Source organism: Garra rufa, chromosome 2 (assembly GCF_049309525.1).
Source record: "Garra rufa chromosome 2, GarRuf1.0, whole genome shotgun sequence".
Taxonomy (NCBI): Eukaryota; Metazoa; Chordata; class Actinopteri; order Cypriniformes; family Cyprinidae; genus Garra; species Garra rufa.
In genome coordinates this window covers 26,573,804-26,589,779 of record NC_133362.1, presented here as the reverse complement: position 1 = coordinate 26,589,779, position 15,976 = coordinate 26,573,804, and the positions used below count along the sequence as shown (strand labels likewise).

The 15,976-nt window shown below is 36.0% G+C and overlaps 1 protein-coding gene across 3 annotated transcripts in view; it reads left to right on the top strand.

Moving 5' to 3' along the window:
- LOC141325364 (sorbin and SH3 domain-containing protein 1) overlaps window positions 1-12,963 on the top strand; it is a 73,984-nt gene extending 61,021 nt beyond the window's left edge. For 2 of the 3 annotated variants that reach the window (XM_073833979.1, XM_073833977.1), the window contains 6 exons: window positions 411-605; window positions 794-1,342; window positions 3,165-3,263; window positions 3,741-3,925; window positions 6,106-6,212; window positions 10,511-12,963. In XM_073833979.1, the coding sequence (XP_073690080.1) occupies window positions 411-605; window positions 794-1,342; window positions 3,165-3,263; window positions 3,741-3,925; window positions 6,106-6,212; window positions 10,511-10,578 (1,203 nt within the window). In that variant the 3' untranslated portion in view covers window positions 10,579-12,963. The remainder of the gene's footprint in view (window positions 1-410; window positions 606-793; window positions 1,343-3,164; window positions 3,264-3,740; window positions 3,926-6,105; window positions 6,213-10,510) is intronic. The other variant, XM_073833978.1, reaches the window with a different exon arrangement.
- The last annotated feature ends 3,013 nt before the right edge of the window (window positions 12,964-15,976 follow it).

Genomic DNA, 15,976 nt, shown 5'->3' with positions numbered 1-15,976 from the left:
ACTAACAGAGCAATCGCACCAGAGTTTGTTTTAATAAAACCAAACATGACAAGTGTGAACACACCCTAAATACTAAATCAAACACTAAATACTCAATTAAATATAGATGCATCCTTAAAGCTACAAAAGTTATTGATTTCCTCTGTTTTTGTTCTTTGATGAGCAGACATCACAGCAGCTGGGTTGTTTATTTGGTAGGTTATTTGGCTGCTATTACTTTAAGAGCTACCTCTGCAGGGCCAAACCTAGCCCAACCCCTGCGTTATTTGCATTAATGCTGTTAAAGGCCAAAGCGTTAAAGCATTAATTTTGACAAACAAGTGTTACCAAATAAGTAAATAGATTTGTGTGTGTGTACTGTCTGTGTGATATCTTCAGGAACTAATTCAAAATCTTTCGTCTGCCTGTAGGGGGAGCGTATTACACTGATTCGCAGAGTAGATGAGAACTGGTATGAAGGCAAAATTTCTGGCACTAACCGGCAGGGCATCTTCCCCGTCACCTACATAGAGGTGCACAAGAGACCCCGAGTGAAAAACGGAGTGGACTACCCTGATCCCCCTATCAGCCATTCACCTCACCGGAGCACTAATGCCTCTCCACAGGTAAACCCCTGATAAAATCCATGACCCTTGGATCATTTTCTCTCAACTCATGTGAATTGTTTTCATTGTCCCATTCGTTTATATTTATTATCTCGTACAGTTGTTCTCACTGATTCACCTTTCCATTTCCTCCTTCCTTTATTGTTTCCTCTTATTCCTCCTGACACCCGGCCTTGCCCTCCAAAAAGCCCATTCGTAATCGGCTCACCACCTCCCCTCTCCCTCTCCCGCGGTCTCCCCGCCGCTCCATCTCCCCTGAAGTCCACGCCATCTCCAACGAGTGGATTTCGCTCACTGTGGGCGGAGTCAGCAGCAGCCCCCCAGCCGCACCCACTCCACCCCTTCCCCCTTTGCCAAGCACTTCATACCGCTTGGGCGAATATCTGCCTCCATCCATGTCAGCCAGTCCTGTGCCTCCCATCAGCGGCAGCCCCTACGGTGTCTCCCCCATGGCTTCTCCCTCCACATCTCCTTTACCCCCACCCTATCCGCCCCGCCCCTGCTCGGCCACCCCGTTCCTCACCTTCACCCCACCTCAAGGCGAGGACTTCCTTCTTTCCCCTCCTTCTCCTCGCCTGTCCCGCAGTCTGAGTCCCTGTGGGGGTGCTGGGCTCGAGGGTTGGCTTGCTGGGGGCAACAGGCTGGATCAGGAGTTTCAGGGAGGGGATGGGGCTGAAATAGACAGGGCTGGCAGCCTCCGCAAGGCTCCTTACAGCAGGAACAATAGCCCAGCAGAGGTATCTTCTGCATGGTGTGGTGTGTTTTGTTCAAGGTGCCCATCATATGGTGCCTGAGCTCAAGGGAGGTCACTGTTTTCATAGGCACGAGTTGTAGATCTAACATGCTGAAATAGGAAATTATATCTGACCCATCTGGTTATGCTAGTGAGTTTCAATCACACTTTTGAGGCTTCCACACTATTGATGGATGAAAAGGAACTGATGCATGAACTTCTAACATGATTAGCATGAAGCTTGGATGTTGATTTTTTTTTAATGTTGCCTATTATGAAATCGTGCATGATACGAGTGTGTACTGTATACTTTTCCGATTACCATGTCAAACTTGGATGGCACATTGAAATGAATCAAGAACCCCTAAATCTAATGTCAGCTTGATATATTTGGACTATAAAATGGATCTCTCTGGGAAGCATTCTATTCAAGAGATTTGTTCAAAAACACTGATTCATTTAGTAAGTGAAGTATTTGTAATGTGAGTGATTGAATCATTAATTCAAACAATTATTTAAAAATAATTAATTCAAATTAATACAAATTTTTTTAATAGAATGAGGCCATTAATATTTTGTCACAGCCTTGAGCAAATTACAGGTTATTTTGCTTAGATCAGAAATGTTGGAGAATCGTAATCTTTATTTGACCAAAAAACGTAATTTTTTTAAGCAAATATTAATTTTGATTGATATGATTTTGCATATAAATGTAATTATACATTTATTATTATACATTTGAAGAATTCTTGTATTTTTGTATCTGCGTTCAAATGACACCAGTCAAAATTTAAGTTTAAAGTAAGATTTTTAATGTTTTTTTTAAAGAAAAACCACTCACTAAGCCTGCTTTTATTTGATCCAAAGTACAGCAAAAACAGTAACAATATTTTATAATATATATTTCTGTCTCAATGTGTAATTTATTCCTGTGATTTCAAAGCTGAGTTTTTTGAATCATTAGTCTTTAGTGTCACATGATCCTTGAATTTTTTCAAGTTCTTTGATGAATAGAAAGTTCAGAAGAACAGCATTTATATGAAATAGAAATGGTTTGTAACATAAATGTCTTTATCATCACTTTTAAAGCACCCTTGCTAAATACAAGTTTTAATTACTATAATTCTATAAATGGTATAGTGTATAATGTTACAAAAGCTTTTTATTTCAGATAAATGCTGATCTTTGGATCTTTCCATTCATCAAAGAATCCTGAAAAATTTGTACTCAACTGTTTTAAATATTGATTATTATATTATTTGGTGAGGCTTGGTGAGGAGAAGAGAATTGTTTAAAAAACATTAAAAGCCTTACTGTTCGAAAACTTTTGACTGGTAGTGTATGTATTTGATTATAAAAAGTTATGTTCAACTGTACACTGCTGTACAGTTTGTGGTTAGTAAGATTTTTAAAATAAATGTTTACTTTTATTTTACATTTATTGAACAAGGAATTAAGTTTTTTTATTTGAAAAGAAACTTACATTGTTACAAAAAAATTGTCTTACTTGTGAACGTTCGTTTGGGAGCTGCAGACTCAAGAAATATAAGACTATTTCCACTAGAGGGCAGCATGATGTCACAATGTTTTAATGTTTGATTGAAGTTTTACAGGAAATGTGGTGACTGCTACTAACTCACAGTCTTATTCCAGTTTCACATGTGTTTGATGTACTGTTAAGGTTTTACAGCACACCTCTGCAAATAATAATTGACTGATCAAATGACAAACTCATGGATGAACATGAACCATTGTGCACAGACATATATGGTACATGTTTTTTTTTAAAAGGCAGATAATTTGATTAATGTTCTTTGTTTCCACAGCCATTAAGAAATGATGTAGAATATTACGGGCGATCTTCAAGAAGTCCTGTCATGCTGTTTGACATCCAAGACAACAACATGAATGCCAATTCATTCACGGTAAATTAACTTCAAGTCATAATTACTCTTAGATGCTCATACTGCTCCATACTTCTTTCCTGATGTTGTCTGTATTGATTGAATATGAATGATGAATATGAATGCTTCATATTCAGTTTTGAGACACATCGCAGTCAATCACAAGACTCATCTCAATGTTTTATTTTATATCTAATCCTGAAACTCACCCATGTAATGCATGACAAATCTCTGTACCCTGCAAGTAAGCCTGTCCTATATGATCGTTTGGCTCCTTCCACATGCACTCACTCTGTTGTCTTACTCTTCCATGCTTATCCTCCGGACACTACCATCCTTTCCGGCTTTCCTGGTATTAATGGACATTCCCTTCTTTCTGCCCTGTTACTATCTTCTCTAACCACACGCCCCTTCCTCAAACTCAATTTTTCATCTGAATGACTGACCCCACTTCCTGGTTTGTGGCCGCCTCTTGGGCCGACCCTGTTCCACCAATAGGAGGCAGTGTGTAATGAGATCATGAATATTGCAGAGACCTCAGTGAGGTACTGCAGCACTTTGTCACGCCCTATAGACTCCGCCCACCGACTCCTGCCTCCTCCCAGTAAACACTCTCTCATCATTTCCCAGCAACCCCTGTCCCAGAGCAGCAGTCCTGAGCCTGGACGCATGAGCTGTGGGATGTAAGTATGATCTACCTCTGTGTGTTTCTGTGTCGATGCACCTGTAGTTTTCACTGACCTGCACCATATAAGGATTAGTTCACCCAAAAATGAAAATTCTATCATTAATTACTCACCCTCATGTTGTTCCAAAGATTTCATCAGAAATGTCTAAATTTGTGTTTCAAAGACGAACAAATGTCTTAAGGGTTTGGAACAACATGAGGGTGAGTAATTAATGACAGAATTTTCATTTTTGAGTGAACCATCTCTTTAAAAATGTAGCAAATTCTGAGGAATTCTCAACAGTTTTGAATGATGCTAAATGCTCAGTATTGAAATTCTAGTCTTCAAATCATACTTTTTGACCAAGGTTTTTAAATGAGGAAGGAAAAAAATCTCAATGTAAATGTAGGTAGTAACACTGACGCCAAGTTACATTTAAGAAATTAAGTTAGTTCAATTATATACAGTACTTTTCAAAAGTTTGGATTGGTAATTTTTTTTAAAAAGACGTCTTTTATGTACACATAGTAATGGAGAAAAAAAATTCATTAATATTTTGCGGTCACTCGCAAAAGCAATAAAATATAGTGTTTCCTACCATCTCATGTTATTTCCATCACAAATGTTTTACACATAAACTCTATATTCCTCAAGGGAATCCAAACGTTTTGTGAGAGAATGCAAAAGCATTGAAATATAATTATCCGGGCCATGTCCATGCATTTATTTGATCAAAAATGAACAGTAAGATTGTGAAATATTATAACAATGTAAAATAACTGTTCTATTTTAATATATACTGCCGTTCAAAAGTTTGGGATCAGTACGTTTTTTTCTGCTCATCAAGGCTGTGTTTATTTGATTAAAATTACAGAAAAAAAACAATAATATTGTGAAATATTATTGCAATTTAAAATAGTGGTTTTATATTTTATTATAATTTAAAATAGAATTCATTCCTGTAAAGCAAAGCTGAATTTTCGGCAAGTGTCACATGATCCTTCAGAAATTATTCTAATATGTTGATTTATTGTTGGAAACAGTTGTGCTGCTTAATATTTTTTATCATTTTTTTTGGAACCTGTGATACTTTTTTCAGGATTCTTTGATGAATACAACGTTAAAAAGAACAGCATTTATTTCAAATAGAAATCTTTCGTAACAATGTACATTACCATTCAGTTATTTTCTTTCTTTCTTTCTTTCTTAGTTTGAAACAAATTAATACTTTCATTCAAGGATGTGCTAAATTGATAAAAAGTGATAGTACAGACTTATATTGTTAGAAAAGATTTCTATTTTGAATAAATCTCAAAATTGAAAAAAAAAATATTTAAGCAGTAAAACTGTTTCCAGCATTGATAATAATTCATCACATGAGAATGATTTCTGAAGGATCATGTGACACTGAAGACTGGAGTAATGATGCTGAAAATTCAGCTTTACATCACAGTAATAAATTATATTTTAAAGTATAATACAATTGAAAACTATTACTTTTAAATAATAATAATAATAATAATATTTCATAATATTACTTTTTATTCATTTTTTAAATCAAATAACTGTAACTGTGACCCTAAGAGACTTCTTTAAAAAAACATTAACAAGTAGTAAAATCACTTTCAAATTTAATTTATTCCTTTGATGGCAAAGCTTCAAAGTCTTCAGAGTCATATGATCCTTCAGAAATAATTTTTATGTTTATTTGGTGCTCACAAAACCCTTATTATTATTAATGCTAAAAACAATTGTGCAGATTAATATTTTTCCCCAGGATTTGTTGGTGTTGTAAGTAAAAAAAAAAAAAAACAGCATTTATTTGAAATGGAGCTCTTTTGTAACATTATAAATATTAAATAAATTGTGATAAATATTAAAAACTCTAGTGACATGATACACTTATTTAGCCTTGTTTTAGGTACAACTTTTGAACTTTTTATGAGCTGACTGCAGGCACAGTGAACCTTACTTAGTGCTCTGCCAAGTTTGCAGTGTGAAATATTATAAAACCAACTGTGTCAGACAGACAATTGTGTGCAGTACTTAAGCCCATCAACTTTATTTATTTTTCAACTAAACTGAAATCCAAACAAGCCTTTACATTTGGTCAATACTGTGTGATTCAATACTTGTGCAGTAGTTTTCTGCACCCTCCCTTTCTGTGTGTACTGATGTGTTGTGTTCTGCTGTAGATTTCAGGCTCTGTACAATTACATGCCTCAAAATGAAGATGAGTTGGAGCTGCAGGAAGGAGACCTGGTCAATGTCATGGAGAAATGTGATGATGGCTGGTTTGTGGGTATGTGTCATTAATCATTGTATTGATTCTCCATAAAGTCACCTCTCTCATACTAAATCCATATATGTGACCCTGGACCACAAAACCAGTCTTAAGTCGCTGGGGTATATTTGTAGCAATAGCCAAAAATACATAGTATGGGTCAAAATTATTGATTTTTCTTTTATGCCAAAAATCATTAGGAAATTAAGTAAAGATCATGTTGCATGAAGATTTTTTGTAAAATTCCTACTGTAAACATATCAAAATGTAATTTTTGATTAGTAACATGCATTGTTAAGAACTTAATTTGGAGAACTTTAAAGGTGATTTTCTCAGTATTTAGATTTTTTTGCACCCTCAGATTCCAGATTTTCAAATAGATCTCGGCTAAATATTGTCCTGTCCTAACAAACCATACATCAATAGAAAGCTTATTTATTGAGCTTTCATATGATATATACAACTCAGTTTTGTAAAATTTAACCTTATGACTGGCTTTGTGGTCCTGGGTCACATATATATATATATATATATATATATATATATATATATATATATATATCAGTCCCTCCAGGATTTCGCGGGATTTTTTTGTGATTGTTGCGGCCTAAAATGCCAGATTTTGCGGCAGCTTTTTCAAAAAGTTGCGGGAAAAGTTGCGATTTTTTTTAAGACAGATTTCACAAACATGTTACGAATTTTTAAAGTGTTCTTTGCATGCTTACTCCCCCAAAGCACAGGAATTCAAAAATTCGGCTTTCTGCACGCTCTGATCACATGCAGATCGGACAGCAGACAATCGCTGCTTCTACAGAAGGCTGCAGCACAGGTTCTGTAGACTGCCCCTTTATAGTTTTGTTAACTGCCCCTTTCAAGTTCGATAGCACTATCACCTTTGACCACGCAAGGCCTGCCTGACATCTGACAAAAGGAAACCACCACAGACCTAGTTTTACAAACGTTTTGAAGTTTTGTTGTTTCAAAAAGTTAGGAGCACCTAAAAAAAAAAATTACGAGCACCCAATTTCTTTTTAGTTATCTGCCGATCTAGATTCTTCATGCCCGATTCTGATTGTTTTACAAGCAAATGGGCTGATTCTGAAAACCTTTTTTATATATTTATTTCATGCCTAAAGCAAGGGACAAGAATGAAGGAAAATGAGTACATGAACAAGATGTTTATTTTCCCTATTATAGGTACAGCCATTTAAATTAGAGGCAACCACTGGATTTTTAAACAATTACAGTAGCCTATAAATAACAAAAAACAAACAACACATCTCTTACTTAATCGTGTAGACAATATACTCAGCCATCATCAAAGTAGGCTACTCTTTCAATATTCAAAGTGCAAATAGAGGGATATACTAAATATACTAATAACAGCTTAGATATTTTATATAACCTAACTTGAGCGCTTGGGGAGTCGCTCTGCAAACGCAGGGTATCAAAGTTGCTTTTGAATGTGTGTGCGCGTTTGCCTTTTTGGTTTCGTTTTAACCCTTAAGCTCTCCTTGGGGTCAGGCTGACCCCACTGGAGTTTTCCTTCTTTTTTTTATAAAGTTCCCTTAATCTCAGGGGCATGAGACTCTGTGACTTTTCCTAAATAATCAATCTAAAAACACAAAAAAAATCCGGACTTAATTCGGTTGTTCTAAAGGTGTGTAAAAAAAAATTTACCGTTTCCTCTCCTTGGGGTCAGATTGACCCCACATTGAAAATGAATGGGAAAAGTAAAAAAAGCAATTTTTTTTCATTTCGTTTGTCCAAAAAATGCAGTAAATCCAGTTTAAATCTAAAATAATTAACATTTAAATAAAGGCCTGGTCCTACAGCATAAATTCAAAGTGGAACGAACTTTCTATCTCTCACACACACACACTCACACACTCACAAACACTCACATGTGTGTAATTGCAACAGGGAGCATTTATATAGAAATTGGCATAAAAAAATCAACATATCTGCTATAAATCTGAAAATGTTCATACATAAATGAAAGACTGGTACTAGAGCACAAATGCAACATGGAACATGCATGTTGACTCTCACACCCCCCCCCCCCCCCACACACACACAACTCTACACAAACACATCACACACCATGCCCCTGCCCCTAACACACACACACACACACACACAACTCTACACAAACACACCACACAGCACCCCCCAAACACCCCCCCCCCCAAAAAAAAACACTCCCCCCCACACCCACACCCACTCACACACCCACACACTCACACAAAGAGAGAGAAGAGAGGGAAAAGTGCAGATAAAAGAAAGATGAAAGACAAAAATTCAGCAATTCTAAAAAACTAAAATTCTACGCTTTTACAAAAAAACACATTTTTTATTTATTTTAAAATGTTCAAATATATATAATTACAAAATATATATCATAAAGTTGTGAGGAGAAGTTGAAGCATGAAGAAAAATAAAGTGAAAATGAAATTAGTCCCTAAGGGCCTCTGCTGGATGTATGTGGTCATTGCACTTTCTTTCTTTAACTATATCTTCAAAAGTTTTTCCACTAACCTGTAGATGGCAGTACTGTATCCCTAACACATAGAGCAATGTCCAAAAACAATTTAGATTAAATTTAGATCATCATTAAGGTGATTTTTTTATTAAAAATTAATTTTTTATAAGCCACTTGGTGGCGTAGTTGAGTAATTGTGCAGTAAATGGGTAAAAAAGTACAAAATATCCATGAAAACACAGCAGAACTGTAAAGTTGAGAAGTAAACGAAAAAAATGATATATAGTTTATAATATTAAAAATGTATAATTCATTATGGAATCACACTTTCAATCCTTGGGGTCAATCTGACCCCAAAGAAAGTAAAGATAAAACCTACTTAAGGAGAGCTTAAGGGTTAACGACCGCACGAAACTCTCGGCGGTGCTGAACGTGCTTTCTAGAGTGCGGATCGGCCGCATTTTTCTGTCTGAACCCGGCCCGCGTCCAACAGAGCAGTAACCGAACCCAACAGGCATTAAGATATTTATGTCCGAGCCCGATCCCAGCCCGACAATTTTTTTCTCATACTAATGACACATGCACTTTTTTGTGAAGAAAGCCCGCTTTTATGAAGCAACTGCAGGAAGGCGTTCGGAAATGTCAACAGATTAGAGCATCAGCGCAACACCGAATATTCGTTCAAACAAATTACTCCCAAATAAGAAATTAGCAGCACAGTGAGTAATTACCTACACCTAAAAGGTAGGCTATTTAAATAAAAGACGAACGAAAAAACTAGCGCGGTATTTATATTTTATATTACATATACATTATATATAACGTTTGTGTATATATGTCTATATATAAAATGGATATATTATTTTGAAACCCAAAATAAATGAGTCTCAAACATTATTAACAAACATGTGTGTTTATTTGAACACTTCTGTCAGTGAACAATGCAGCCTACAAAACGCTAAAATAAATCAAATAAATAATAGCCTAGGCTATTAATTATAGGCTATTAAACAAACATTCGTTGCAAAAATGTGTACAACCTCGCCTGGACCTTGTCCGACAGCTCATCAGAATTACTGTCCCAAGGCCGGCTGGACTTTTTTTCTCTTTCCTATTACACAGCTGCTGTTTTTAATAGCAAAGTGATTACATTTATTTTCGTTTATTTAGTTTATAAAGTAAATTTAGAAATATATTTCGAACACTTTTTACTTGTTGAATTCAAGTTTTTGTTTTTTAAAGTAACGACCAAGCGGCAGATTAATTTAGCCGTCTCAAGTAATCACGATTTCAATTAATTTTAGTATATCACAAGTATATCACAATATTAGTTTAATCGTTTAACCTAACTGTGTGCTATATTAGGCGCATATCCAGTCGTTTGTGCAGAGAGTGAATGCTGAAGCTGGCTTTGCAGGACATGGAAGTGCCGGTGTGATGTGAAACTTCATTTCTGCTCATAAAGGTTAGAGTAATATATCATCCGGATCTGTAAATTAATAATTTAAATAATTCAAATCAAAAACAAAAATCTTTCATTATGCCTAATTCATGAAGATGCATTTAGGCATTAAAGGGGGTAAAAATGGTGGTAATTTGGAGCCCTGAATTGCTTTGCGCGGTCTTTCGCAGTGATATTTGCAGGTAATTTGCGGTAAAGTCGCGGTGATTGGATGAAATTGCAAGGCCGCAAATAAATCGCGGGGATTGGCTGAATTGGCGTGAATTGGCGCGATCGCAACATCGCGAATTTCTGGAGGGACTGATATATATATATATATATTCCTTTTATTTGTACCCTGACTCTTATATATGTGTTGGGCTCTCTGTCCAGGTACATCCAAGAGGACAAAACAGTTTGGCACTTTCCCAGGAAACTACGTGAAAGCTGTTAATTTGTGACATGATAGATTTGAAGAAATCATGATTTGTATGAAGAGATTCTAGCACTATGCTTAAGCAGCCTAACCCGTTTGGGACACTCTACCTGTTGACGTCAAATGAAGACCCCCCCTCCTCCAAAATTTGGTCTTTCCCAGATGAATGTCCAGGTATGTGATCAGTAAGGTGTGCGGCATGTCAGCGAAGAACATGCAGTTCAACTGTACTACAGTGGCAGCATTTGTTGAAGGATTTAGAGGAAAACATTGCTTTTCGAAAACACTCAGACTCAGCTAAAAGCCATTAATATAAAATATATCCAACTTGGAAAAGGTGTTTAAGTTTACAGCTGCGAATTGTACTGAAGTACAACTTCATCACATACCTGACATTACTGAAAAAACATGAAGTTCTACAATTTATTTTTGCTATGAATGTTCGATGGACTTTGAGTGTGAACGTTAGAGATGACAGTGTATTGAAAGCGTGTTTGTATTAAGGGTTACAGGTCAGAGAAGTTGTGAAAGATCATAGAAGTTAGGTTTAGCCATTTTAAAGTGTTTAAATATCCATTTACACTCCCATTGTGTAAAGAAATGCATATTTATGAAGCTTTTTTTTATCATACTCTCATAAAGAGACAACAACATTAGTATTTGCAAATCCAAGCAAAGCCATTTGTAGACATCAAAATGATGTAAATCAGTGTTGGACGTATTAAGGAGGATAATGTCTCAGCACTTATTGTATTCTTAGATTTCATTGACATACAAAATTTCGGTAACACTTTTCAGTAAGGTCTGATTTGTTAATTGGATGTCCTTTGAACTAACTATAAGCAGCTATTGTTGTTAAAAGAAACCTTATTGTAAAGTGCTACCAAGTTTCTGTTCATAAGATTACGATGGAGTGACCAACTCTAAAAACTCCAGATCTAACAAGCTTTTTAATTGGTAACAAATGAATCAAGCTTTAAGCACTATGAAATGTGGTGAGGTGAAGGGCTACAACTAAACCCCACTAAACAGATGCTTTGCCTCAAAACATACTATTTATTTTTTGAGTGGTTCATATTTTGCTCTTTCAGTCATCCATTTTTGAATTGGCTGTTCTGAAGAGTGTATTACAAGTCTGAGGCGCAGTATTTACCTTTGTTAACAAGCCTTGATAACATCTTAACCCAGGTACCATTTGACAGTGACGTTTGCATAGTGTTATGACTGGTAATACGGTTGCATGTTGGGAATCGATGATCCATATAAGATTGCCGTACCTCATTTTCAAAGTGCCATTCACAGTAGAGGATGCTACACATGGACCGTTGTGTTCATTTAGTTCGGTAGTTTCCATTGATTAGCTTGTGGTCTTCCTTAACTGAATGTAGTTCACATCTACTCCGGGTTGTAGATTTGCTTTTGCTTCCTTTTAAGAAGTAGACTTGCAAATTTGAAGATATATGTTTTGAAATTGTCTTTTTGAATTCCCCTTTAGTTTTATACGGTCCATTCCATATAATGCCAGAGAACGTGCTGCTAGAGAGCGTGAGGGTCGTCTGTGACTCTTACGCTTACCAGCCTTCCGTCCAATTAAAAATGAGAATTAGAAAAAGATCACTGGGACAGAAATGAGTAATTTAAAACATCTAGATGATATATTTTTCATTTTTTTAAACCAGTGGTTGTTACTAAAACCTTTGTCGAGAAGTAATCACAACACGGAATTAAAAAACGTATATTGAATATGAACTTGAAAATGTGTTTTGGCCTTTTGAACCATTCTAAGATAGCGTAGCATATTTGAATGTAGTGCTCTGAGAAACTTTTAACTTGGATGTGAACGCAGTTGAAATTCACAATTTTCCTATTCTGTCAGAGTTGTAAATATGTAAAGTAACATGAATTAAAGCGATGGGAGTTACAGCAACCTCTATGAATATTACAGTTTATATTAAATGAACAATATTAGGAAAGCACAGAGATTTGCGTAACACAGGGCGTCTCATATGACTGAACGAGTGATTCTGACACTGTGTTGGGATTGAAATGCCTTTCTGTCTCATGGCTTCATTGAACTGTGCCTCGTTTTATTTGATTTAGTTTTATTTTTTTGCCTTGAGGTCAGCACGTTACTTTTTAAGGACTTTTAAAAGGACGTTTTAGTGTGTCACAGAGACAATTACCGAGTTCGTTACCGCAATCACATGAGTTATTCAAGAGTGTGAGATGACACCCGAGATGTTTAATGTATAATTATTACTTTGTGGTCTGTATGCAGAGGCGAATTTTGCATTTTTTTGTTTGTTTTTTGTTTATTTGCGGTGCTGTTACAATTACAATGAATTTAAAACAATATTTACTGCTGTGATTGTCTCATTATGCAATATTTAATAAACAATATTACAGCTTTTGACTGACTCTGTTTGTTGTTGTGATGTGGACAGCCTGTGGAATTGCTGTACACTCAGTTTGATGAAATAATAGTGAAATATTTTAGTTTAAACCCCACATTTCTCACCAGTTAAGGGAGTAGTTTACTTTCAGAACAAGAATTTACAGATAATGTACTCACCCCTTGTCATCCAAGATGTTCTTTCTTTCTTCAGTCGTAAAGAAATGGTGTTTTTTGAGGAAAACATTTCAGGATTTCTCTCCATATAATGGACTTCTGTGGTGCCCCTGAGTTTGAACTTCCAAAATGCAGTTTAAATGCAGCTTCTAAAAGCTCTAAATGATCCCAGCCGAGGAAGAAGGGTCTTATCTAGTGAAACGATCAGTTATTTTCTAAAAAACATTTACAACCTATATACTTATTAATCAAATGCTCATCTTGCCGAGCTAGACAAGACAAGCATTTGAGGTTAAAAAGTATATAAATTGTAATTTTTTTTAAAAGAAAATAATCAATTGTTTCGCTAGATAAAACCCTTTTTCCACGGCTGTGATCGTTTAGAGCCCTTTGAAGCTGCATTTTGGAAGTTCAAACTCGGGGGCACCATAGAAGTCCATTATATGGAGTGAAATCCTGAAATGTTCTACTCAAAAAACATAATTTCCTTACGACTGAAGAAAGAAAGACTTGAACATCTCGGATGACAAGAAGGGTGAGTAACATTATCTGTACATTTTTGTTCTGTAAGTGAACTACTCCTTTAGTTAACAGAAGCAAAAAAAAGGCTGATCTTTTTGTCCTAAAGCTACTATTTGCAACTTTGGAGCTTGAAGCAGGTCAAGGATTAGTTTACTTCCAAAATAAAAAGTTCCTCATAATTTACTTAACCCTATGTCATCCAAGATGTTCATGTCTTTATTACTTAAGTCAAAAAGAAATTAAGATTTTGCACTTCGCACTTACATCATGATTTTGGTCAGTTTTCCCGGATGCACGGCCATGCTTGGATGTAAACAACAGCATGGAATGTACAGTTAATATACTACTAAATATGTTTTCTGCTAATTTATGCTGTCTAAACCATGGGGAAAAAATGTGGAAGCTGCGAAATCATATAGAGAAGGACTTAGTAAGCAGGGGAGGGCATGTTATTTTGACAAACTAAAGTTAATAGTTGGTGAAGATACGTACAAGCATATTAGCCTAATATTTCACCTACCTGACAGGAAATGATAAGAACAAACTCGAATGTTGTCAAGATTCTTGCCCTGGAAATCCTGGTTCAGTTTGGCCAACTACAAACGCTTTTTCCCCTCAGACTCTCTTTTGCACTCTTCTCCATAATTTGTTATAACTTTTGGCAGTCTATAGTACTCCAAATGTTTTTCCCGGTCCAACCAATTAGTGCAGCCCAAAACATGACTATAATTGATCATTTTCAGCCGCAATAATCGCAAAAATTTGCGAGTTCCGTTCGTTTCAGTGGCTTTGTTTATGTTTAGTGCCGCCAATTATGACGTGAAAACACGCTTATAGTGGACTTCAGAGGGAGCCAACGGGTTTATGTACAAATTGCAGTTACAATGCAGCTTAAAAGGGCTCTAAACGATCTCAGTCGAGGAATAAGAGTCTTATCTTGTGAAATGATCGATAATTTTCTAAAAAAAATATATACATATTTATATAAATGCTCGTTTTGCACTTAGCTAACAAACTCGCGCCACACTCCACCTAATGTAACACATTCATTGCAAGACCACACCACTAAGGGGCAGCACGGACAAAGGAATATCCTCCTGCGTTTACAAAAAACCAACCTCATTTGACTGCTTCTGTCTGGTAGTGAAAACTTTGAAGTGAAAGACAAATTAGAACCTAACATAAATAACACTTACAGAAAACGATGATACATTAACACGTTGAGGTGCAACATGATCACAGTACAGCATAAACACAAGGTAAGTGTGATACTGTCTGTCCCAGATGTTTGCAATTAACGTACTACGCTTGAAAAGGTAAATTGAAATGAGGGGGTAAACACTCAGCAGGACGCTGATTATGTGACAGGGAAACACTAGCATCTAATTTTCCCCAACCACAGGTGGTAAATTCTGTTTGTTCAATTTAGTCATTTAACACCAATTGTGTTTCTATTTGTTCACTGAGGATTCTGCTGAACAGTATAACAGATGTATACAGGGACAACTTGTATAATGTGTATTAAACTGACTAATTGTAAATGTTTAACATCATTTACTAACAGTAGTCAAAGATTACTTCTCTTTTTTGCTTACTTGCAAAAATAAAAAAAAGGAAATACTACATTCTACAGAAGCCAGAGGTGTTTTTAGACAGGGCAAGATTATATTTTTAGCCCTATAGCTACATATTCAGTTTTTCATTAAAAATAATAAAGATAAAATCTTATTTTCACATAAAGCCTAATCAAGTGTTAAGTTAACAGAGCAGCTTGGAATCTCTCAGCAGCTCAGCAAAATGTTGACTTGTTAAGTTTTAACAAGGAATCCCAAATACTGACCTACTTCAGCTCTGCTGGAGTCAGAATTGTTCATTTAAAGCTCACAGGGGTTGCTCTCTGCATAATGTTTATCTTTTTCAGTTGAGGAAGCACACTTTTGTTTCATGGTGCTGGGTAGATGTTGTAATGTCGGCTCTCTATGCTTTGTGCAATGCTTTGATCTAACAGCACTGCACTGATCCAATACACTCAATGCATCCAGGCTAATAATCTTTACTTATTTATTTTTTTCTTTTGTAGTCTGAGTGATTGATCAAACATGTCAAAATGTTAATCGCTGTAGAGGTGCTGCGCTCAGTAGGGGTTCAGGAATCACTATGGAGTAATCAGCTCCCTCTGCAATAAAAAGAGGAGAGAAATTTTAGCCTTTTTGGAGAGGCAGAAAACTCAGATTCTTCCACGCCTTTGCTCTGCTGTGTGCTTTCAACTACAGTGGGCTTTGCTGTTTTATAATGCAGAAGAAATACACAATAAGGACACACAAATCCTAGA